Source organism: Pimephales promelas, chromosome 16, assembly GCF_988280905.1.
Source record: "Pimephales promelas chromosome 16, fPimPro1.hap1.1, whole genome shotgun sequence".
Lineage (NCBI taxonomy): Eukaryota > Metazoa > Chordata > Actinopteri > Cypriniformes > Leuciscidae > Pimephales > Pimephales promelas.
The window spans coordinates 18064782-18091262 of record NC_142784.1 but is presented as its reverse complement, the minus strand read 5'-3'; the positions used below and the strand labels follow the sequence as shown (position 1 = coordinate 18091262).

The 26481-nt window shown below is 42.4% G+C and overlaps 3 protein-coding genes across 3 annotated transcripts; all 3 read left to right on the top strand.

The window, feature by feature from the left end:
• Nucleotides 1–7859: 7859 nt before the first annotated feature.
• LOC120478934 (olfactory receptor 2AT4-like) lies at nucleotides 7860–8846 on the top strand. The gene has a single exon (XM_039671133.2). It carries the CDS (start codon nucleotides 7860–7862, stop codon nucleotides 8844–8846), a length of 987 nt encoding a protein of 328 aa, XP_039527067.2.
• A 5720-nt stretch (nucleotides 8847–14566) lies between these two features.
• Nucleotides 14567–15553, top strand: LOC120478972 (olfactory receptor 2AT4-like). The gene has a single exon (XM_039671196.2). The coding sequence runs from the start codon at nucleotides 14567–14569 to the stop codon at nucleotides 15551–15553; it is 987 nt and encodes a 328-aa protein (XP_039527130.2).
• Nucleotides 15554–18487: 2934 nt separating this feature from the next.
• On the top strand, nucleotides 18488–19462 carry LOC120478572 (olfactory receptor 1M1-like). The gene has a single exon (XM_039670511.2). The coding sequence runs from the start codon at nucleotides 18509–18511 to the stop codon at nucleotides 19460–19462; it is 954 nt and encodes a 317-aa protein (XP_039526445.1). The 5' UTR covers nucleotides 18488–18508.
• Nucleotides 19463–26481: the final 7019 nt, after the last annotated feature.

Here is a 26481-nt window from a genome sequence, read left to right as displayed (position 1 = left end):
TAGGACCATTCAGGAACGTTAGGGGAACGTTCTGTGTTTGCTGCGATTCGTGTATTGCAGTTTGGCCCAGTGGTTATGTTGCCCGCTTGCATACCGCCTCCCATGGCCAAAACTGGTATTATGACACCTGCCGGGCCGGGGCTAGTAATTTAGCATGCTAATTCAGGTTAATATCTCTGCAGCACAATAACTTGTCATTTTTTTATGACATCATCAACCTTATTTCTTCTCATTCTTTTGATGCCTGTAGCACATTTTTAGGATATTTTAATCTCACATGGCACCTTTAAAAATTGCTCCAAAGCGGTATTGTCAATAGTGTAGATTTAGCATTTGTTCAGCCAGAGGGAAGGTACAATAAGTATGTGTGTGTGCGCGTGTGTGTGTAAGTTACGCTCAGCGCAGCTTCTAGGTCTCCAATGTAAATTTTTTTTTCAATATGTGAAACTTTTGTCGCTGTTATTGGAGTTGTCATAAAGAATAGAGCGTCTTGTAGTACTGCAGTACTTTATCAATATGTTTATGCGTTATGCTAACAAACAATTACTGACTGGGTCTGTCATCTGACCAATCACCGCCGATTAGCGTCACGCAAAGGAGTGGTTTGGAAAATTCGCTGTACGAATCATTTGGGAGTCGGTGAGCAAATCAGTTAAAAATAAATGCATTTTATAAGACAAATAAAGTGTTTTTTATTCTTGCATGCATGTTAAACTGTTTTGGGGAACTCCTAAAACAAAAATAGGAACATTTCAAATGCTATGATAGGGGCTCTTTAAAATGCCTTTTGAATGGCTGAGCCCCATATCTTATACAGATATTGTGACAATAAAACTGATTTACATGTTTAGCACAAATGAATGAAACTTAAATAATTTCAGTTTCTTTCCTAATAATGATTGTAATAATATAATAATAATAATAATAATAATAATAAATGATTGATTATTCAGTTGTGATCAGTTTAGAATGCTCTTTGTAAGTGTTTTGAAACTTTTGAGCAAGAGTTGCATCATGCTTGATTGAAAGTGTTTTTGCTCCAGGCTTAACTCAAACTTTTATTTTTCAAACTTTACCTGTTAATTAACTTTGTAGGAAAACAGAGACATGTAGAAACAATCTTATAAACAAAATGTCACTCGGTGATCAGAAGTAGGCCTGTTTGCTGTTTGAATGCTTAGAACTCTTCAGGGACAAAGAACAACAAGTTGCAAATTAACCCTCTGGGGAAAATACACTTTTTATGGCAATGTTACTGACTGTTTATCAGCAACAAAACAGTTGCTATTATGATGTTTACCATTCATTCCATTGAATGTCACCAAGCAATTATACAGTGAAGGCCCAGAGAGACACAGCATACATCTTAATAATGATCAACAAAGAGAAGAGAGAGAGAGGGGAAAAAAACATAACAGACAGGGGCCTGTCATGAAAGCAAGATGTCACTGATGACCTGCTTTATCTAATGCAAGCAGGGGAAGCCATGCAAAAAAATGTCACTCCTGCTTTGTTAACTTAAATCTAAATGATAATTTTAGGTTATTAATTCATGTGGACTTCCCCCAAATGTGCAAAATTATTATCTGATTAATCAATTTGGGGCCTAGAGATGTTTAAATAATCCCAGTGGAGAAATTATTAAAATTAGTGATAGAAATGTGAATCACTGTCAGGTGGCCTGCTGTCTGTTGAGTATACTGGGATTACACTTTTAAACACCAATCCCCCTAACAGAACAGATTGTCTCAAAGGTTCTATATGCAACTTTTTTTATAAAATGAATCCTTTTTTTATTGCCTGTGTTTGAAGTGGTTGTAATCACACATTGCAATGATCCATTTTTCGAGTTTTGCCATTACCTCTGAAGGCCAATATTCATATTTATAAGTGAGGTCTCCGGGATTTCTCCGGGAATCTCCGAGATTTCCTGCGAAATCCATCAGATGTGACGTGCATGCGCGCTTCCGAGTCTCTCTATCCTTCCAGTCAACCATGTTTCTATAAAATCAACCATGCGACCAACGGCACTTCAGCTGACGACATGGAATCTGATAACAGCCCAAAACATCCTGCCTCCAGCACAACACAGACTCCAACACAAACTCCACATAAATATAAAAATTACCCAGGAACTAGGAACTTTAGGGTGGTGCTCGGTGTGTTTACACCGCAGGAACCAGGGTGTAAATGAAGTTCCGGGTAAAAATTCCACCCCGGGTAAGTCCCTGCTGGTGAGGTAGTAGTTTTTCAGAGTTCGGGAAGTTTCGGGGTGGGAATTGTGTGCTGAACATGATGATTGGTTATTGCCACTTTCTGCCAGATGGTGCGTTCGTCCCATTCATCTCACAGTCAATGTCCGCTGATAACAAACGTATACTTTTATATCTAGCATTACAAGCTTTCTTTGGGTGCTCGTCTCTTTTCCGCCGTTTTGTTTTGTTAATTACCTTGTTAGTAAACCAATCGCACACAAAAGCAGCACAGCTTGAATCTCCTCAGTACAAAACTCAAAACGCACTCAAAACTCAAAACAAACACGCAAACTGGGAGGAGCAGTCGCATGCAGTTCAACGTCACTACATAATCTTCCCGCCCCGGACCGGTATTTTAGTCCGCGGTGTAAACGCAGTAAGCAAGCGTTCTGGGGCCAAAAAAAGTTCCTATGAAGAAAGTTCCTGGGACAAATAGTTTCTGGTAATTGTGGTGGAAAAGCGGCTATAGATAGCCTACATGTCTGGATGTAACACTTTAAACCCTACCTGTTGGCTTTCAGCATGCATTTATATAGCTACTGTCGCAAAAAATTGACATGCCATCTCCTTTTCCCTCTTTCTTTTTCTATTTTTAGCCCCACAGCATTTTGTTTTATCCATCTTTTTTGACGACAACTCACTACTCGCTTTGGCACCCCCCATGGTGCTGCGGCCCTATGTACCACATATAGCGCATACCCACTTTTTGCGCCACTGCTGAGAGATATAATTGCGTTCACTGGATTGTACTATTTAACAACATCCTAAATGTTCAGCTAAAGAATCATCTTCTCAAAACTTTCTGTAGACAAAAACTTAAATAGTTGTAAAGTTCTGAGTTGTGAAATATGTTATCCAGAACCAATGTGTTGACTGTTGTACCTCACAGTTCCCTTTCGTATGGGAACTCCTACGTCTCTTCTGCACCCAGGAAGTTTCAAACAAATTGGGATCACGCTAGGGAGACCAATTACCTTCGAGTGAATTAAAACGAGCCAATGAATATTAGCCTGCAGGACTTGCATTCTATGTCCCGCCTGCAAGTATAAAGCGGAATGAGCGCACACACACACATATGCTTTTAGCTTCGGAGCCTACCAGTTGTGTCCTCTGAGTGGGTGAGCTTCAAAATTAATAATTTATGTTCACGCTCAACGAGTCTGCTGTTTTCTCCGAGACCTCTCTGTGTTGGTGTAACGGCGCTTTGGGAGACGTGGTGGCTGCTCTTTTGGAGGGTGCTGTTCAAATTCTGTTTTGCTGCTGGCCCCCTGATTGGCGGTACCCACTTGGAAAGCGGTTTCCACTTCCTCTGCATCCCTCACGGTTGAGACTGGCAGCCCAGGTCGACGCTCAGTTGCCTCGCCGCTCCCTGTCTCTTCCCTCCAAGAGGGCCAGAATGACAGTCTGTGCCACTACGTTACCTCGCGCTCTCATTCCCCTCGCCCCAGCGCTCAGATGCCAGTGACGCTGCTCCGGCCTCATTGCTCTCGTCTGTCGCCGGACAAGGAGTCGTGGAAACCTGGGCCGACTCCCCTGATCCTCGGTCCTTAAATCCCCTCCAACCTTCGGGACAGTCAGCAGCCGAATGCCCCAGAGAAAAATGGGCCTTCCCTGCTGCTTGCCCCCTGGTGGAAGCAGGTAAGTGTTGCACCACACACCCAGACCCCTCCTTCGTCCGCAGCAATGCCTCCGGATCAGTACAAGGTCCAACCCTTCGGCTTGGCCTTGTCGCCCAAAAACATGGAAGTCGTGGAGGCAGCCATTGTTCCCTTGAGAGAACATGGCGTTCGCTTTCTCAACTATTTCAACGACTGGTTGATAATAGCTTACTCACAAGATTTCTTGTGCGATCACAGGGACCTGGTGATTCCGCACCTCAGCCGGTTGGGACTTCAGGTCAACTGGGACAAGAGCAAACTCTGCCCCATGCAGAGGATCACTTGTCTCGGTATGGAGCTGGACTCGGTCAGTCAGCCTCATTGAGAGGCCAGGTCTTTTCGAGGCAGGTCAGCAGGCCACTTAAGCAATTTCAGAGGCTCCTGGGGCCTGCCGCAGTAACGCAGTTCCAGGTCAAAGTCACCCCACACTGTTGCCAAACCTTCATTGCTTGGTTAGAACCTGCCTTTCTATGGGCTGGAGTGCCCCTAGTCCAGGTGTCCAGGCAAGCTGTGGTCTCCACGGATGCCTCTGCCATCGAATGGGGGGCTACGTACAACGGGCATGCAGTTTCAGGTCTGTGGACAGGGCCTCAACTGCATTGGCACATCAACAGTCTAGAGTTGCAAGCAGTACGCTTAGCCTTGTGCCGCCTCAAGGGGCTGCTTCGGGCTCAAGCATGTACTGGTCCGTTCTGACAGCACTGCGGCCATAAGTGTACATCAACCATCCATCGTATGTTGCGATTCGCCCGCCATCTCCTGCTATGGAGTCATAAGTATCTGAGGTCGCTCCTGGCCGTTTACATCCCGAGTGTGCTCAACCATGCGGCAGACAAGCTCTCACGACAACCGCCCCTTCTGTGAAAATGGTTTCCCAGACCCATTGCCAGTTGTTCTATTCCCTGACTGGAGGATCTCTCAACACGGATGCACTGGCACTCAGCTGGCCCCAGGGCCTTCGCAAATATGTGTTTTCTGCCGTAATGGCCCAACCGGACCTGGTTACCGGAACTCATGCTCCTTGCAACAGCACCTACCTGACCCATTCCTCTGAGGAAGGACCTGGTTTTGCACTCTGTGGCACCTGCGTCCAGACCTCTGGAGACTCCATGTCTGTTCCCTGGATGGGACACGGAGGTTCTGATGGCCGACCACAGGCTGTGGTAGACACCATCACTTCCGCTAGAGCCCCCTCTACAAGGCACCTCTATGTGTTAAAGTGGAACCTGTTTGTCGTTTGGTGTTCTTCCTGCCGGGAAGGCCCCCTAACTTGCCTGAAGTGCTAAGGCTGTCTACCTCCACCTTCAAAGTGTATGTTGCCGCAATAGCCACTCATCACGATACAATTGGCTTTATGCATGGCTGCACTACTTCCTGAACTTAAGCCAGCGCCTTGTTTTCTGTCTGCCATTATTGGCCAAACTTGATTAATTCAGTTGTGTTTGATTATTGTTGCCATGACTACTGAGGTCAGGCACACCTGAATTAATCAATTTGGCCAATAATGGCAGACAGGAAACAAGGAGCTGAAGTTCAGGAAGTAGTGCAGCTGTGCATAAAGCCAATTGATGGGAAGTTGTTAGGGAAGCACGACCTGATCATCACATTTTTCAAGGGTGCTAGGAGGTTAAATCCACCTCGTAGCTACTTAGCCCCCTTTGAGCCTTTAAATACTGTGGAGCTAAATGTCCTGTCTGAAAAGACAGCTCACCTATTGGCTCTGGCCTCTTTCAAGAGGGTAGGGGATCTGCATACATTTTCAGTCGACGAATTGTACCTGGAGTTCGGACTGGGCATTTTCCACATTGTTCTGAGACCCCGGTTTGGATATGTGCCCAAGGTTCCTACCACTCCGTTTGTAGTTAAGGTAGTGAAACTGCCAGCACTGCCCTTGGAGGAGGCAGACCCAGCCCTAGCTTTTCTCTGTCCTGTACATGCCCTACGTTGTAATGTGGACAGAAAGCAAAGCTTTAGTACCTCAGAGCAGCTCTTCATCTATTACGGAGGCCAGCAGAAGGGGAAGGCTGTCTCCAAGCAGAGGTTAGCACACTGGCTAGTGGAGGCTATTTGTCCGGGCTTGTGAAACCCAGGACGTGCCTTGCCCACCTAGGTTGATGGCTCTCTCCACTAGGAGTGTCACCTCATCTTGGGCGCTGGCACAAGGTGCCTCGCTGAAAGATATCTGTAGAGCTGCGGGCTGGGTGACACCTAACACATTTGCCAGGTTTTATAGCTTACGTGTTTAACCTGTTGCTCCTGTATACTTGCTATGGCCAGTGACAGCTAATGGCTAACCTCGTGAGTTCCTCCATCACCCCTCCGGTACCAGGCGAGGCTGATTGCACTGAGCCTTAATCGTTCAGCGGACCCTATGATGATCCATTTTTTCCACGTTCCAGCTACACTCCGGGATAGCTCTGTGTCTTTCCCTTGACAGTCTCACTCTGTCGTATGCTCCCATTCTCCGGGCTGGGACCACCTCAAGGACTGCCGCATGTTGCACTTCCCTACAGGCTATTAAATACGTGTATTCCAGTGCCTCCCTTCAGGCAGGCAAGGGGCTACGCAGTGTTCCATCTTACAGGTTGGGCAAGCTTTCCCAGTGTTATCCAAATTCACTGAGCGGGTCTTGCGGAACAGCAGTGTGATTCTTCCTAGCTAGCTCCCACTGTAAAGAAAACTAAGAAAGTGCTTTGGTGGGAGGTTAGGCTAGGCGCTGGAAGGGGCCAGCACCATGGCGTGTTATATACTGTACCTTCGTGAAGGACTGGACATCTTTCGGCTCCTAAGCGTAAAGCATATGTGTGTGCGCTTGCTTATGTTTTATACCCGCACTGGCAGGCGGGGTGTGGAATTCAAGTCCTGCATGCCAATATTCATTGGGTTGTTTTAATTCACTCAAAGGCAATTGGTCTCCCTAGCGTGATCCCAATTCATTGGAAACTCATCCAAGGAGACGTCTCCATTCCCCACTCAGAGAACGAGGGTTACCATACCTTCTAGGAACTAGCCACCAGAGTGGTTCAGCCAAGAACTAATTGTTCCCCTACTTCAATTTTCCTGGTTGCATTCGCTACCAGTAGGAACTTGGAAGGGACGTAAGTGGGGCATTTAATTGTGACCTTTATTTTGAGGGTAATGACAACACCAGAGCCAGATCACACAACGGTCTTATTTTCTCCTTAGTGTAAAAATGAGGTCTGCTGTTCCAATTCTTCTAAATGTCCATCTATCAATGTTTGCCATGGTTGGAGAGTTAGTTTGTTGAGTAAATAGGCTATAATCTGTGTGTACACCAGTTTTAAAAATGGTGGGTGCCAGTGTTTTGCATGTGTTCGCCAATCACTGTACACTTACGACACTGGTAGTTCCTATTGTCCTGGGTTAGACCCTACTTGGAAGAGCTAATTTATTTCCACCAAAAAGCGTTCCTATAACTAAAATCGTTCCCAGTTCCTGCGGTGTGAACACGCCAAAAAGCGAGTACATCTGCCAATCGGTCTAGCAAAAGATTCCTCCTGTGCGAAATCCCCTATAGTTAAGAAAGTACATCCCTAAGGTCACTGGGTAGTAGTAGCCTATAAGAAATGGGAGGAATACTGTCAGTGTCATCAACCAACCACAAAATGTCCCGCCTTGATAGGAAGAAAAAAAATTAGACTTAAATATCTTTGACTCAGAGAAATGTAAAAGAAGAAGTATATTGTAAGTAAATGATTCTATTGGTATTCCAGAGTTAGATCATGCTTTTCCAATTTATTAAAAAAACTTTAATCAATATTTCTTTAAGATAATAATGTGCTAATTCCTGTCATTTCCTGTATTTCAAAAAAACAATTTAACATTTTAACTGGTTGTTATAACTGTGATCAAATATTATTGTATAATATTTATTATTATTATTTATTTACCTTAATCTATTTTTTCATCCAACCATCAGGTCGTCATGTCAGCCGGAAACATCAGCTTTGTCAAGGAATTTTTCATTGTTGGTTTTCCTGGGCTTCAAACAGAATACTATGGCACGGTAGCTGCTCTGCTATTTTTTGTCTATGTGTTTATATTAGTGGGAAATGGGATATTTCTAGTAATTTTTGCTTTAGAAAAATACCTACATAAACCTATGTATTATGTTATCTTTAACCTGGTTGTAAGTGATATATTATTCAGCACTACCACCTTACCAAAAATTATTACTAGGTATTGGTTCCAAGCTGGTAGTATTTCATTTGGTGGTTGCTTCATTCAAATGTATTTTGTGCATTATTTTGGTTCAGTCAATGCTTTTATCCTAGCAATAATGGCCTTTGATCGGTATGTAGCCATCTGTAATCCTCTAAGATACCCTAATATACTCACAAAATCAAACATTTTTTATCTTTGTCTCATTGTATGGGTGATAGGACATGCAGGCTCTTTAATGATGGCAATAAGGGCATACCCTCTGCCTTACTGTGCAGAAAACACCATTATGCACTGTTACTGTGATCACATTTCTATCACATCTCTTGCATGCACTAACAGGGCATTGTACAGTGTTCCAGCCTTTGTACTTGCTATGGTTGTGTTGCTCAGTCCTCTGACCTTCATTGTTTTCTCTTATTGCGCCATCATTGTGGTAGTTCTGCGTGTATCAAGAGCTCAAGGAAGAATGAAGACTTTCTCCACCTGCAGTCCTCAGCTCATCATAATAGCTCTCTATTTTCTACCCAGGTGTTTTATTTATGTGGCTAGCAATATTGGTATCAACTTCAGCACTGATTTACGACTAGTCATTGTTATGATGTATAGTCTGTTTCCACCCATGATCAACCCCCTCATATACTGTTTAAGGACGAAAGATTTCAAGGAAAGTTTACTTAAAAGGCTACAATTTTCAAAAAATACCCAAATTAATCCAACAAAAGTTAATGTATCCACTGTGTGTACTTAAATTATTACAGCAGTCATTAGAAAAAAAACTGCAAAAACAAAATAGTATTCTTTGAATGTCATGCAGCATACTGAACTAGAGCAACTGTAAGAACACAGGTTTTATCCAAAATATCATAGGGGAATATATCTTTTTTCTTTTGCTTATATTCCAGTTCTCATATTTGAATGCTTTGATTTTTGAAGCCAGGAAATGCTACTGCAGTATCTTTTACCGTCAAAAAATAAACTTGAAACTATATTTTAAAGCAAAAGCAAAGATTTGTGTTTGTACATGACTTAATCTAACATCATGTGTTATTGCAACTTTATTTTCTTAAATAAAGTTTACTTTCAAATTCATTGTATTCACACTGAAAAAGTCAATACATTATTTTTGTACATTGTGTGGTCATTCAAAATTATGTCATGAACTGAATAACGGCCCTTATGGAACATTTAACAACTACAATACATTCCTAAATGTTCCCATTTTGTATAGATAATGCAACTGAAAGGCTAACTTCTGGTGTCACATACCTAATTGTTTTGATAGCGATTTTTTAGATTCATAATAAAATTGTATTACCGTAGAAAAGTAGCAAATTGGTGTCTTGTTCAATTTTGTATTAAGTTACCTTATTGTTAGATTAAAAGTTTTGAAAAGAGTATGTAAATGTTCAAATTGGCCTGGATATAGAGTTTTGGTGGTGGTTTTGTCTACATATAGGTGAGAAATGAATTCATGTAATTTGAAAGATGTTATCATTGAATGCATTTTGGGCCAAAGCAATGATAAATGATCCACAGTTTAGTCCACAAAGACTGATGTTGCACTCACTGTGTAAAGAGTTTTGAAATTTGTCCTGGCTAGCAATTCAATTGTAAAAAAAACAAAAACATATAAGGGTTGAAAAACTGAAATTTGTCTGATCCTAGTGGAATAATTAACCCCACTCTTTTCTGAAAAAAAGACAAGTGAATAGCTGTACGTTTGTACAATTGATTTACATTTTGTTACGTTTTGTATATAAATATATTTAGAATTTATTACTATTATATTTTAAATAATTTATTAGTTTAATTAAAATGCATTTAAAATGGGTTTTAGATATACTAAAAGTGGTAACAAAATACATTTTTTTAAAGGTTGAAATAGTATATTAAAAATATATTTAAGTTCATCTTCAGTGTGTGTCAAAATAGCACAGTTGAGTACACTTAGTTGATCTTAAGTTTATCTTAAGAAGTACTAAAGTTTAGCTTTTAGTATATTAAGTACAAAATAAGTGCGCGAAAATAGAGCACTTTAAGTACATTATTGAAGTGTACTTAGTGCACTTAAATAAAATGTATTTTAGTGTACTTTTTTTCACCTGGGTATACATTAACAAAACCCTGACCCTTCTGACAAAATCAAACAATCACCTCAAAACCATTTCACAGGGCCTGAAGACAGGCTAGAGGGACATTTGACATTTTGACATTTTTCAAGGTGAGATGAGGGGAGGGGAAGGGGGGTTTGGCAGGTCGGGTAAATGGGGGTGTGTCATTAATAATGATAATATTATTATTGTTTATGTTGTCATTAATAATTGAAAACTGATTTGCAGAAGAAAAAATTTGACATGTCACTGAAAATTCAACCAAATACAAAGCATATATTCAATTTCCGCTTGTGTGTGTGTGTATGTGTGTGCTGTATGCTATGTGTGTGTGTGTGTGTGTGTTTGAGTGAGAGAGAGAGAGAATGAGAGAGAGAGAGAGAGAGAGAGAGAGAGAGAGAGAGATTATGACTGGTGTTGTTTATTGTGTTTATAAAGTGTTTGTTGCCTTTTTGGACTCCTTTATCAAATGGGCCTACCCTTTTCGCCACCCTCTCTGGGCCAGCATGGTGAGTGCCAATGTTTCGGATGCATTCGCCAGTCAGTGTACACTTACGTCACTGGTAGTTCCTATTGTCCTGGTTTAGACCCTACTCTGAAGAGCTAATTTATTTCCACCAAAAGTTGTTTCTAGATCTAAAATTGTTCCCAGTTCCTATTAGGGTTGGGTATCATTTGAATTTGAACGATTCTGATTCCGATTGCGATTCCTTGTTTCGATTCCGGTTCCAAACGATTCTCGATTCCGATTCTTTTAAGAGGCAGGGACAAAAAAGTTAAGCTAACCAATGGCCTTTCTGAAAGAAATAATCCCTTCTGAAGGAAATACTCCTTCTGTAAAAATACTCCTTTTGTCACAAATTTTGCATTTTGCCAAGATTTAGTTATTTTTAGAAAAGTGAAGCCACACTTTGGATCGCCGACGTAAGCTACTCATGTTTGACTCGCGCGGTTATGCCAACACTTCCGGTAGACGCTTCTTCGTTGGTGTTGTTCAGCGGTTTCTTCTTCCGCTCGGCGGACTTTGAATATCGAAACTAGGAATCGAAATTTTAACTTTTGAACGATTCCGGGAAAAACGAAAAGTTAGTCTCGGTTCCAATCGATACTCGATTCTCGATACCCAACCCTAGTTCCTATGGTGTGAACACGCCAAAAAGTGAGTACATCTGCCAATCGGTCTAGCAAAAGGTTCTGCAGCCAACTGATGCATTTGACCATACGTCAACATCCAACATTTTAGGATACCCTTTAAAGGAAAACTCTACCGTTTTTTGAAATAGGGCTTATTCACATTCTTTCCTACATTTAGATATGTGTGCAAATGCATTTTTTCTAAGTGCTGGCATTATTTTAGTTTGACAGGGTCGGTGCTAGCTTAGCTTTGCACAATAAATGGAATCCTTTGTTGCCAGCAAGCATGTCCTGAGTAAAAGTGATTGAAAAAAATAAACAAACCCACGTAATTACTTCTTGTGGTCTGTGTATTCACAACGAGTACAAATAGCGATGCAGATTAACACTAGGCGATTTCCTAGGCAGATGTTGACTTGGGAATATATTAAGGGGAAGCACAGGCGAAGCACTGCTGCTTAGGCGAATCACAGCTACTTCGGCGCATAGATATCACGCAAAAGGCATGAAATCCCACAACCTCCATGAACATGGAAGTCAAAAAACCCGGATACAAAAAAGCCGGATTCTGTATAACAGAAAAGTTGCAATTATGTTGTAATATTCAATGTTCTACCCATATCAATTACTGTAATGTTGTTTGGGCTAGCACCCACCCAACCTAACCGGAATCTATTTTTCGACTTCAGAAGCGAGCTTTAAGAATAATATTTTGTGCAAATCGTAGACATCCCTCCCAATCACTGTTTGCTCAGGCAAGTATTCTTAGTGTTTATCAAGTGAATCAACTTCAAATTGCTCTATTCGTTTACAGCTCTATAAAAAAGTTACTTCCCCAGTACTTTTGTAATCTTTTTACTTTAAATGATGAATTTCACCAGTATCCGACTCGTAGTAGTTGTTTTATTAGGCCTCCTTATTCTCGTACGACTCAAACACAGTTTAGTATATTATACAGAGGGTCAAAGGTATGGAACAGTCTTCCCGCATCACTCATTGAGGTTTCTAAAGTGCAGTTTAAACGGAGAGTAAAATTGTTGCTCCTAAGTTGTCTGAATTTTCCGTATGGGTTTGTGATCTAAATTCAATTGTAAGTTGTTTTCTATAAATATACTTTTTGTATAATAATATAGAAATGTTTTAATTTGTTAAATATAATTGTTTCTATGGAAATTGCCACTTATTAAGCCCCTTGAGGGTTTTTCGGCAATTGTCCATCACATCTTTTGTGAAACATATTACACTGTTTTTAATCTTTTTTGTTGTGAAAATTAAATAATAAATAAATAAATAAAAATACCAGCGTTCAACGCGTCAAAAAACAGAACAAGAACATACCGACGTGACCTGCACCGAGTGTCTTCGCTTTAGGAGTATTTATGTTGAGAAGTTATAGCAAACATGGTAATTACCTGTGTAGCAATAGGTTGTGAAAACAAGCAAAGAACATACACGAATGTAATGTTTCACAGAATTCCATCGAATGTGGAACTGAGAAATAAATGGCTAGCTGCTCTGGATATCTGACCTGTACATCAACGCCTCTCTACAAAATAAAACAGTTTTGTGTTTGCGAAGAGCATTTTGCACCAGAGAACTAACGTTACTTTGAAAAAATGGAATATGGGCCCAGAAAGATGGTACTAAGTCTGAAAGATACAGCCGTCCCATCTATTTTCAAAGCACAGGCAGGAAAAAGTGCAAATGTAAGTTGTCTTTTATTGCTCTCTTCCTTATGTTTATCTGTGTATTTATTCTGTTGTAAGATCAATGCTGAGAAGCTGTATCTAGACTACGATCCTCATGTTAAATTCCACCTGTTTAGCATGAACAACCTGTTATTGTTACCTATATCCATTTGGTCTATTCGGCGTGGGGCGTTATTTCCAGTTCACCTTATCACACCGGGGGAAAAAAAAAAAAAGAGTACTGCAGGATGGATCAGCGCCATGAAATCCTATGTAGCTGTGGGACAACTGCGGGCACACTTAGCTTGATCTAACGCATCATCCTCACGTCCTCAGGCTGTTGAGCGATCGCAACATTGTCCTTCTGTCGGTCTATTTCTAAAGCATGCAGCTCCTCTTCTGAAAACTCTGGTTCAAATAGGTATGGCTCTGGCTCTTGACTGTCTGCCAATCAGCCATGTTCATTGCCAGTCATGTACTACAAGGAAAATAGTCAGGTAGCTACTACTCAAGCCGGTATGTTTACGGAAGTCGTGGGATTTCATGTGTAGCGTGATATCTCTGCGCCCAAGTAGCAGTGCTTCGCCTGTGCTTCCCCTAATATAGTCCCAAGTCAATATCTGCCTAGGAAATCACCTAGTGTTAATCTGCATTGCTATTTGTACTCATTGTGCAGGCCACAAGAATTAATTACGTGGGTTTGTTTATTTTTTTTAATCAGTTTTACTCAGGACATGCTTGCTGGCAACAAAAGATTCCATTCATTGTGCTAAGCTAAGCTAGCACCGACCCTGTCAAACTAAAACAATGCATGCACTGAGACAAAAATGCATTTGCACACATATCTAAATGTAGGAAAGAATGTGACTAAGCCCTATTTCAAAAAAACTGTGGAGCGTTCCTTTAACGTCAGTTAGATGACGCTATCTAATCCTAACCCTACCCCAGACCTAAACCTACCCGGATCATCTAACTGTCACTAAAGGTAAAGTGTCAGTTATGACGCCCTAGGATCATCATCTGACTGACGTTAAAGGGTAAAACGTTGGATGTTGGCGTGTGGTCAAAAGCGTCAGTTAGATGACGTCTTGGGATGAGAATGTGTTGTTCCTCCAGTGCGAAATCCCCTGTAGTAAAGTAAGTGCATCCCTAAGATCACTGGTTAGTAGCCTATAAGAAATGGGAGGTATACGGTCAGTGTCATCAACCAACCACAAAATGTCCCGCCTTGATGGGAAGAAAAACATTACACTTAAATATCTTTGATTCAGACAAATGTTTTTAGAAAGAAGTATATTGTGAGGTAAATCATTATTTTGGTATACCAGAGTTAGATCAGATGCTTTTCCAGTGTATTAAAAAACTAGTCAATATTTTTTTGGATAATAATGTGCTAATTCCTGTCATTTCCTGTATTTAAAAAAAAAGATAAAATACAATTTAATATTTTAACTTGTTCTTTTGAGCCTCTATGTGTGTGTGTGTGTGTTTACCTTAATCTATTTTTTTTTTTTTCATCCAGCCATCAGGTCGTCATGTCAGCCGGAAACATCAGCTTTGTCAAGGAATTTATCATTGTTGGTTTTCCTGGGCTTCAAACAGAATACTATGGCACAGTAGCTGCTCTGCTATTTTTTGTCTATGTGTTTATATTAGTGGGAAATGGGATATTTCTAATAATTTTTGCTTTAGAAAAATGCCTGCATAAACCTATGTATTATGTCATCGTAAACCTGGTTGTAAGTGATATATTATTCAGCACTACTACCTTACCAAAAATTATTACTAGGTATTGGTTCCAAGCTGCTAGTATTTCATTTGGTGGTTGCTTCATTCAAATGTATTTTGTGCATTATTTTGGTTCAATCAATGCTTTTATCCTGGCAATAATGGCCTTTGATCGGTATGTAGCCATCTGTAATCCTCTAAGATATCCTAATATACTCACAAAATCAAACATTTTTTATCTTTGTCTCATTGTATGGGTGATAGGACATGCATGTCCTTTAATGATGGCAATAAGGGCATACCCTCTGCCTTACTGTGCAGAAAACACCATTATGCACTGTTACTGTGATCACATTTCTATCACATCTCTTGCATGCACTAACAGGGCATTGTACAGTGTTCCAGCCTTTGTATTTGCTATGGTTGTGTTGCTCTGTCCTCTGACCTTCATTGTTTTCTCTTATTGCGCCATCATTGTGGTAGTTCTGCGTGTATCAAGAGCTCAAGGAAGAATGAAGACTTTCTCCACCTGCAGTCCTCAGCTCATCATAATAGCTCTCTATTTTCTACCCAGGTGTTTTATTTATTTGGCTAGCAATATTGGTATCAACTTCAGCACTGATTTACGATTAGTCATTGTTATGATGTATAGTCTGTTTCCACCAATGATCAACCCCCTAATATACTGTTTAAGGACGAAAGATTTCAAGGAAAGCTTACTTAAAAGGCTACAATTTTCAAAAAATCCTCAAATTAATCCAACAAAAGGTAATGTATCCACTGTGTGTACTTAAATTATTAGAGCAGTCATACATTAGAAAAAACCTACAAAAACAAAATAGTATTCTTTGAATGTCATGAACTAGAACAACCGTTAGAACACAGGGTTTATCCACAAAAATATCATAGGGAATATATCTTTTGTTTTTTGCTTATATTCCAGCTCTCACATGTTATTGCTCTGCTTTTTGAAGCCAGGAAATGCAACTGCTATATCTTTTACTGTAAAGATGAACTTGAAACTATATTTTGAAGCAAAAGCAAAGATTTGTGTTTGTACATGACTTAATCTAACATCATGTGTTATTTATTTTCTTAAATAAAGTTTACTTACAAATTCATTGCATTACACTAAAAAAGTCAATACATTATTTTTGTACATTGTGTGGTCATTCAAAATTATGACAGGAATTGAATAACGGCCCTTATGGAACATTTAACAACTACAATACATTACTAAGTGTTCCCATTTCGAATAGATAATGCAACTGATTGTAAAAATTGTATTACCGTAGAAATGTAGTAAATTGGTGTCTTGTTCAATTTTGTATTAAGTTACCTTACTGTTAGTTTAACAGTTTCGAAAAGAGTATGTAAATGTTCAAATTGGCCTGGATGTATATGGAGTTTTAGTGGTGAAAGATATGGTCATTGAATGCATAGTGTTAGCCAAAACAATGATAAGTGATCCACAGTTTAGTTCACAAAGACTGATGGTGCACTCACTGTGTGAAGAGTTTTGAAATGTGTCCTAGGCTAGCAATTGTAAAAAACAACAACAAAAAAAAAAACTAAACAAAAAAAACATAATGGTTGAAAAAGGTGAAATTTGTCTGATCCTAGTGGAACACTAAAAAAATAATATGTTGGCTTTAATTATTTTTATTTCATCAACAGATGTTTAATTTATTTAACTGTCATTTTAACTGATGATAATAATAACCGTAATTTAAGAATGCAGTTTATATATTTAATAATTGTTTAATACCATAAACCGTGATATTTTCTGAGATGTTTCTCAACTCTCCCCACATGGGGGAGTCCCCCACCCCACCCCCACAAGTTACTCAGCAACTTTTACTCACGTTTTAAATTAACTACTTTTTACTTGAGTGGATTTTTAGACTGGTATTTTTACTTTAACTTAGGTAAAAAATTTTCAAAGTAATAGTAGCCTACTTTAGGTTGAATAACAGTAAGTTTACTATATTATAACAGTAAGTTACTCTAAAATAGTTATGAATTATTAACTGACATTTTCAACGGTGAAGTTAGATTAATGTAATAATCAGGCTACTATCTCTAGAAAGTATTGGTCTACATATTACTAATTGCTAAATCTCAACCTCAACCACTTGATTAATACAAAGAGGAGAGACAAGAAACTGCACTTTTAATTCTTTCAAATTCACAATATACAATTGCATGAATTATTCTTGAATTGATCAAAGTGTGTAGAGGGAGAAGGTTACATAAAAAATATACCTTTTAAAAATGTATGTTAAATCCACTATTGTTTTATACTTAATTGGTTTATGTAGTAGCCTATTTAAAGCATATTTTATTTTAAATTACAGAAGAATTAAGAGTAATCCCTTTAATTAAATTACAATATTTAGATTACTTGGTAATTAATAAACACCTCTTTTTGTCTGGCGCTGTTGCCATGGTGACTCATAATATCTGTGCTCCATTGATAATGGCTTTTTATAGTTGTGGTGCAAGCGCTTAACTCAGAGTCGGTCAACTCAGAGTTGATTGAACTAACTCATTTCAGCTGTTCTGTAACCGAAAACTCAGAGTTTCCCATCTCAGGGTAAGTCAACTCTGAGTTCAAGCTTTAACTCAGAGTTGGTTGAACCTCCTTATTAAAACGGGCCCCTGGTCCACTCTCGTTTATGTATAGTGTCATATTGTGGTTCCTGAGTTTTGTTTATTAAAGATCCTGTTTCCTGTTATTCCTCGTCTCCTCGTGCTTACAGTACCATGCTGCCTTAACACTAGCAAAGGACTCACTTCCTAAAATAAAGGCAACTATGTATTTTAAAACTCATTTATACCATTTGAGGGGGAAAAGTGATATTATATATTATATTAATATATAATATAGCAGTTAACTTATATTATACATACAATATGAATGAAATCATTTGCATTTTATGTTGTCATTGTACTATTTGTATAGAGCGTTTCACAATAAATATTTTTCCAAAGCAACTTTTGCAGTCCACTAGTGGTGAACCAGGAACCGCAGTTTGAAAAAAAAAAAAAAAATACGCATTTAGAGCAGACAAGAAATGTAAGCATTGCACATTATGCAGGTGGTTGTACATTATAATTGTTATGTATTATAGAGGTATATTTGAATAGACCTCCCCGAAAAGATCTCAACCATTTCCACTACTTACTGTTAAGGCTAACACATAGGACATAAGTTGTACTGCAGTTGCTGTTATGTAGATTTAAATATACCCTTGCATTACAGTAATATAATGTGCACTATTGAGAACTTCACAAAGGGGAATTGTGTAGCCAGTGAAGAAAATGTTTATCAAAACTAAAGCAGTGGCCAGAACATGTATACAAGTTACATCATTTTGCTGTCTGAAAGCTCTCAAGAGATGAATCAATAGATATATTTGGATTCAATGACGCACATGTCCAATGATGTTTGCCACATGAGAGAATAAGGATGGGCATTTAAAACAGACTATTTAATTCAGCTTGCAATCATTCAGACACTGTCATTGTTTGCTCTGGTTCTTTAGATTAATTAGTCAAGTCTGTGATTCAAATATTATGCAGCAAGTTTGCATAAAGGTATATTTTCAACATTTGAAAATAGATGTTAAATGTATGAGATGACAATTTAGTGAAGTCCATATTTGGTTTATTCTTTATAGTAATTTCTATTTGGTTTATTCTTTATAGTAATTTCTATTTTGCAAAACAACAAATGCAAAGCTGCCATGAGTTTATCTCAGAATATCTCGATTGTTCATCCTGAATACTTTTTCATCACTGGGCTTACAGGTACACCGTACGACACGTATTACTATATATTCTTATTTATCATATATTTTATTACTATAATTGGGAACTCGATAGTCCTTCTCATTATAGCTTTTGAACGGAGCCTGCATTGTCCAATGTACATCGGTGTGTTTAACTTAGCCTTGGCTGATATTGGTGAAACTAATGCACTGATTCCTTGCATGATGAAGATCTTTTTTTTTGACTCACAGTACATTTCATACAATGCTTGTTTGGCAAACATGTTTTTTGTGAATTTCTTTATTACTGTGCAGACTTACACTCTTGTTGTTCTGGCATTTGATCGTTTCATTGCAATTTGTTTTCCACTAAGATATCATGCCATAGTGAATAATAAGTTAATGTCTATAGTGTTTTCAGTGATATGGGCATTTAACACCTGTATTGTAACACTGTCAACATCTTTGATGACCAGACTTTCATTCTGTAATTCCAACGTAGTAGAGAGTTGGTATTGTGACTATGGAACAATGGTGAGGCTGCCATGCAATGACAATAGAATTAATAGATTATTAGCAATTCTCATTCAAGCTTTATTCATTATAGCACCACCTTTCATTATTATCCTGTCATATTTGGGCATTTTTCTTGCTTTATGTAAAATAACAACTTGGGAAGGACGTTTAAAAGCACTGAAGACCTGTGTTTCTCACCTTTTGGTAGTTGGATCATTCTTTCTTCCCATAATATGCATTTTGATTGCTGCACCTACAACTAATGCCAGGATCATCAGCGGATCTCTTTCATTTGCTCTTCCACCAATGCTCAATCCCATTATTTATGTTTTAAACACAGCTAAAATCAAAGAATTAATCCGAAAAATGCTTAGCAACAGATCTGCACCAATTAGAGGGAATGTTTCAAAATGACTGCAATTATTTTCTCTTTGTTCATCAATCATTGTGAATTAAATTGGAATGTGGAAAACAAATTCAGTCTGCAAGACTCTTAGCATGCATATTGGAAACATTAGGCATCTGTGTTGGTTAACAGCAGTGAAATGTTGTTTATTTTATGATTTAATCCATCTGATTTCAAATGTGTGTGCTGTGTTTGTTCTTAGTTACTGACCCCAAGAAAAAACTAATTGAAAAGGCAAATATTTTAGCGAGAAATTAGAATTGTTTTATTGCTAATGTATTATTTTTGTCAGGAATAACAGGGATCCCAAAGAGGATGTTTGATAAAGATGATGTTTTAACAACAGTAATGAATAAAATGAACAACTGCAAAAACACGACAGAGATAAAAGGTAGTAAAAACAGAAGAGGCAGGTGTGTACCGCAGTTTCAATATTCTGTATATACTGTAAGATAATAGAGATTAGACAATGCCGGGCCATCTGGTTGAGGAATGACTATTCACAGAGAAGACAAAGGAGGTTTCTGGAAATTAACTTTGGAACTCTCTCTTGTGAAACTAGCACCCCCATCTAAGACACAATCACGCTGAGTCAATCACCTCAATATTGTATTAATTTAGATTTCTTTCTTAGATATCATCCCTTCTCTCTCTCATGATCACCTGAAATTAACCCAAAATATATGGTTTAATGTGAATAATTATCATACAGCACTATACATGTTTGGTACAATTTGAATTGTCTCACTGTGACTGGTACAATGGTTGTCTCCACAGAAATAAAAACAACAAAAACAACAAAAACAACAAAAAACATGAAATAACGTTCTTTTCTTTTTTTCTTTCTTTTTTTAAGAGTTTAGAGATATCTTGCTATAGAGGAGGCTGGGTCTTTCATGAAAATGTCCTCAAAAGGTGTAAACTCTGGAGACTGTGATTAATGCAAATTCCCATTGTTAACACGTTTAGGTTTCTGTCTTGGCTTGAGTACATAAATAAATGTTTTAAGAGGCTCAGCACGATTTGGTAGCCAGATCAGCCACTCAGACTATTCTGAATGTCCTCAGACGCTCAGCATTATGTATTTTTTTCTAATGCCTAGTATGCATCTTTTACTCTGTATCTCTGAGCATTTAATGTTTTTGTATTGATTATCTTTGAATTGATTATAAAATTGGCAAGATACATTTACCTGACATAATAAATTGTTACATTTGATTTTATTCTGATTTACTTTGAAATTATTTTCCCAAATATATTAAGGCAGTAACAGACAAGTGTCCAGTTTTAAGTTGAGCATAGGGCACAACAAGTAATATTTGGCACTAATTCAAGTGTACTTGGACAAAAAAGGGAATTTCCGTTTGTCGCGGAAAACACGGTGAGTCTTTCTCTGTTTTAATATAATGTTACCCTAGGTGAGTGTATGTGGAAATCCATGGCATGACCAAACCAAGTTTTGGTAACAGGTTAACCATACCAGGCGAAAATTCCAGAAACGAGGGTGCAACCGAAAGAGCCTGTAAATCTTCGATTCCCTTGACTGAGGAGATAGCAAGAAGGAAAATGGATTTCAGAGTGAGAAACTTCTCAGGAGCTTCTTCAATAGGTCCAAAAGGAGCTAGGGAAAGACCTTCTAATACGACGACCCGATCCCAGGTCAGCACCCTCGTACAAACTGCTGGCATCAGCCTCAAAGTGCCACGAAGGAAACGAGTTAAAAGCGGGTGTCTCCCAAAAGAAACTCCACTGAAAGGGATGTGGTAAGCAGCTAGTGCCGCCACATTCACCTTTAACCCCCTGACCGCAAACCCCCTAATGATTTATATAAGAGACCAACGACGTGTTGTCTGACTGAACTAACACATGATGACCTCTCAGGTCTGCTAGGAAGTGTTTCAAAGCCTGAAAAACCACCAAAATCTCTAGACAATTTATATGCCATGATAGATGATGGTCCTGCCACAGACATTGGGCTGGACCACCACTCATGAAACCCACCACCCCTCCCCCAACCACTTAGCATTACGTGATGACAAACAGCCCCCAGCACAGGACCTTTGGACAGGAACCGAGGCAGCGCTGCGTGACTTTGATCGTGTGGAGTGGATTTCCCCTTGGAGAGAATTCATTGGTCCTGACCCACCACCGCAGCAATCTCATGTAGAACATGCCAAGGTATAACGTTGGACGCTGCAGCCATCAAACCCAACAGTTTCTGAAACTGTGAGTAGCTTACAGTGAGCAGCTGGCCTAGCTTTACTTGTTTCAAGGCTGAAGAATCGAAACGATGCGGGAGATCGAATCCCAAACAACACCCAGAAAAGTGGTCTCCTGAGAATGAGATAAAATGTCTCGGTTACCGATGTAACCCTCGTTCCCTGAGTAGGGAACGGAGACGTTACGTCAGGAGTGACGGAGAATGGAGGTTTCGCATAGAAAGCCAATCCTCTTCGAGTATTTAATAACGAGCCAATGGCATGAAAATGCCTTGGGGCTGCGGAATTTGCATAGCGTAACTCCGCCCCATCCCGTGGGTATAAAAGGAGGAAGTGAACGCAACCGCAGTATGTCTTCGCTGAGGAGCCAAGACTGAACTCGGCGTCTACCCAGCGGTACAGCAGAAGTGGCAAGGAGACGTAATGTCTCCGTTCCCTACTCAGGGAACGAGGGTTACATCCGTAATCGAGACGTTCCCTTTCGTAGTCACTCCGAGTTACGTCAGGAGTGACGGAGAATGGGGGTCTATGCCATCACGCCATCATCATAGCTGTCTTCCAGTGCCCTGCGAAAGTCTGAACTCCTGAACTTACCTTATAACCAGGAGATCCTACTTTAACACAGGAATACCAAGGTACACTGGGAAGCATATCCCGGGAGGGACATGCAACCAAATGCCTACCGTAGGGTGGACTTAAGAATACACATATGGCCGAGTTAGGGACTACATATGGAGATCACTGAAGCACCAACCTAAGGGTGGCTAGAAACTTAGCTCCAGGTGTGGCAGATGGCTTGCCAAGGGAAGACACATGCTCAGAGAGGCTTACAGTGGATAATACACATGTGACAGTTACCGGAGGGAACCGTGCACATGGCGGCACCTAGCCGGCACCAGAGCAAGCGCAGTGGTGCCCGCATCATGAGTGCTGGAGGACTCAGGGCTTCAACGGAAGACTCAACTGAGGAATATCGCACTTATCCAGTCCGAGGAGTGGAATGGCGAGCAAGCGAAGACACCTAAGCGGGTCCAGTACTGGCAGGAGCGAGTATGCGCGAGAGGACACCGGCTCTATTCGCAGATTATAGAATCTTGCGAAGGTGTTAGGTGTCGCCCAGCCTGCAGCTCTGCAGATGTCTGTTAGCGAGGCGCCATGCGCTAAAGCCCAAGAGGAAGCCACACTCCGAGTGGAGTGGGCCGTCACACCAAGGGGGCACGGTCGACCTTGCTGTTGGTAAGCCAAAGCAATGGCGTCCACGAGACAGCCGTTGCTTTGAGAGAGCCCTTCCCTTTCTGGCTCCCCCCATAACAGACAAAGAGCTGGTCTGAGGTCCTGAAACACCGCATTCTGTCAACGTAGGTTGACAACGTACCGGACAGAGCAGTGCCAAGGCTGGGTCTGCCTCCTCCAGGGGCAGCATTTGCAGGTTCACCACCTGGTCCCTGAAGGGAGTGGTAGGAACCTTGGGCACATGTCCAGGCCGGGGTCTCAAGAACACGTGAGAGTAACTCGGCCTGAACTCCAGGCACACTTCGTCAACGGAGAATGCGTGCAGGTCCCTTACCCTCTTGACGGAGGCCAATGCAACCAGGAGTGCTGTCTACATATGACAGGACTTAAACTCTACCGATTGCAAAGGCTCCAGGGGAGGCCTCTGCAGAGCACTTAGATCTACTGAGAGGTCCCAAGAGGGCACGAGGGGATGGCGAGGCGGATTTAGCCTCCTTGCTCCCCTCAGGAACCTGATGACCAGGTCATGCTTCCCCATAGACTTACCTTTCACTGCATCATGAGACGCGGCAATGGCCGCGACGTAAACCTTAAGGGTGGAGGGCGACAGCCTACGCTCCAACCCCTCTTGCAGGAAGGAAAGCACGACACCGATCGAACATCTCCGGGGGTCTTCTCAGCGGGAAGAGCACCAGTTGACGAAGAGGTTCCACTTCGACGCCTAGAGGTGTCTCGTGGACGACGCTCTAGCGGAAGTGATGGTTGCTGTCACCGCAGGTGGAAGCGAACTCAAACCTGCCTCATCCCGTCCAGGAGCCACAGGTGTAGGCTCCAGAGCTCGGGACGAGGGTGCCAAAGGATGCCCCGTCTCTGAGAGTATCCTCAGAGGAAAGGCCAAGGAGGTGCTGTCGCGAGGAGCATCAGTTCGGAGAACCACGTCTTGGTGGGCCAGTAAGGGGCTACCAACAAGACCTGCTCCTCGTCCTCCTTGATCTTGCACAACACCCGTGCAAGAAGGCTCATTGGGGAAAACGCATACTTGCAGGGGCCCCGCGGCCAGCTCTGCGCCAGTGCGTCTGTCCCGAGCGTGCCCTCGGACAGGGAATAAACTGGGCGCAGTGGGATGAGTCCCGAGAGGCGAACAGGTCTATCTGTGCCTCCCCGAACTGGTCCCAAATCAGCTGGACTGTCTGGGGATGGAGTCGCCATTTGCCGGAGATAGGGCGGACCCGTGACAGCTCGTCGGCCGCCAGGTTCCGGTCTCCTGGAATGTACACTGCAAGAAGGGACCTCAGGTGCTTCTGACTCCATAACAGGAGGTGGCGAGCGAGCTGCGACAACCGACGTGAGCGTAGACCACCCTGGTGGTTGATATACGCTACCGTAGCGGTATTGTCTGAACGGACAAGTATGTGTTGACCCCTGAGCAGTGCTCGAAAGCGGTGCAGGGCCAGGCGTACTGCCAACAGCTCGAGGCAATTGATGTGCATGAGGCGCTGGGGTCCTGTCCAGGAACCCGCGGCTGCATGCCCATTGCACATGGCACCCCGACCCGTGGTAGAGCATCCGTGGAGACACCTACATGCCTGGAAACTCACAGCAGAGGGACTCCGACCCGTAAAAAGCTGAGGTTCGACCACGGGAAGAAGGTCTGGCGGCACGCTGGAGTCACTGGAACTCGGAGCGAGCCGCGATGCCATGCCCACCTCGGGACTCGATCGCCAAGCCACAGCTGAAGCGGTCTCACATGAAGCAATCCGAGAGGCGTCGTCGCGGCTGCGGATGCCATATGCCCCAGGAGCCTCTGAAAAAGTTTCAGTGGAACCGCACTCTTGCCCTCGAACTGTCAAAGACAAGTCAGCAGTGAGTGCGCGCGCTCGTTCGTGAGCTCGTTCTCCATACCGAGAAAAGAGATCCTCTGCACGGGGGAAAATTTGCTCTTCTGCCGGTTGACCCGAAGGCCCAGACGGGCTAGGTGCCGGAGCACCAGGTCTCTGTGTTCGCAAACCTGTTCTCGAGAGTGGATCAGCCAATCGTCGAGATAGTACAGGATGCGAACCCCGTGTTCGCGAAGGGGAACAAGGGCTGCCTCGACGATCTTCTTAAAGACGCGAGGTGACAAAGCTAACCCGAATGGGAGAACCATGTAATGATATGCCTGGCCTTCGAAAGCAAACCGAAGAAACGGTCTGTGTCGAGGCGACATGGAGACATGAAAGTACGCGTCCTTCAGGTCTATCGCTGCAAACCAATCCTGAGACCGGACGCTTTCGAAAATGCGTTTGGCTGTGAGCGTCTTGAACGGCACTCGAAGAGAGTACGGCTCAAGACGCGCAGATTCAGGATCGGGCGTAACCCACCGGTCTTCTTGGGGACAATGAAGTAGGGGCTGTAAAACCCTGACCTCATCTTGGCTGGAGGGACCGTCTCGATTGCACCCTTTGCCAGCAGGGTTGCAATTTCCGCTCTCATGACCGGGGCATTGCCGCCGACCATAGAGAGCGAACTCCCCTGAAACGGGGAGGAGACTGTGCGAACTGATTTGCGTAGCCGCGTCTGAACGCTCTGATGACCTGGCGGGATAGGCCGGGGAGCTCTAACCAAGCTCCTAGGAGCTGATCCAGCGAGGTCATGTGAACCACAGACGTCCCCCCGGAGGGGCAGCGAGGCGGGGAGACCAGCATGCCCACGGGAATTACTCCGTGCGGATGCACAGTCGAGCCCGTTCCCCGACAGAAGGGACCAGGGAAGGACCAGCGTTCCACGGGGGTCTGTTCTGCCGGGGGTCTGGCGATAGAGGGGGAAGGGAGTGGTGTAGTTGAGGGACGACACATGCTCCCTTCCGCACCCTCAGAGACAGAGAGGAATGAGCGGGGCGACGCACTGGACGTCGAGCACGCTCATTCCCGTAAGTGTGCTCAGTGATAGTGTCAAGTCTTTCTCAACCAACTCAGGGCGCTGCCCACTCGTGGGTGAGCAGCGGGGAGCTGAGAACGAAAGATTCTGAAAGGGCCGGGGGAAAGAGGGGCCCTGCTACCACCTCCTGTGAAAAACCGTGACAATATCACTGAGCAGCCCGCCTCAGGAATGCCGCTTCGCCTGGCGTTAGCGGGGCACGCGGCCTGAGGGGGCTGTGACGCTCACCTGCGGCCTCCTATGCGACGCGAACCGGCTGAAGGCTGCTGCTGGGGCCGCGTGGGAGGGAAGGGAGCCGCAGGGGGGCGTCCTCGGTGGCGAGCAGGCGGAGGCGTCTGAACCGACGGCTGGTTGGAGGCAGCAGCTGGCCATCGGGGCAGAAGTGTATAACCGCCTCCGTCTGCTCCTGGGCGGTCGGAAACTGCTGTGCGAAGTCCTGGACTGCACCGCCGAAAAGGACAACCTGGGAGAGGGGGGCATCGAGCAGACGAATCCATTCGGCATCCCGCGCTTTTTTGCCAGGTTGAGTCATAGATGACGCTCCTGGACCACAGTGGTGGCCATCACCTGACCAAGGGAGCGAGTGGCCACTTCCGTCGCCCGTTTGAGAGCGAGGTCGGCGGCAGCTCGCAGCTCGCTTGGTCCGTCCCCCCCTCGTG

Coding starts and splice junctions, on each gene's coding strand:
- LOC120478934 (XM_039671133.2), top strand. CDS start 7,860: ATGTCAGCCGGAAACATCAGCTTTGTCAAGGAATTTTTCATTGTTGGT.
- LOC120478972 (XM_039671196.2), top strand. CDS start 14,567: ATGTCAGCCGGAAACATCAGCTTTGTCAAGGAATTTATCATTGTTGGT.
- LOC120478572 (XM_039670511.2), top strand. CDS start 18,509: ATGAGTTTATCTCAGAATATCTCGATTGTTCATCCTGAATACTTTTTC.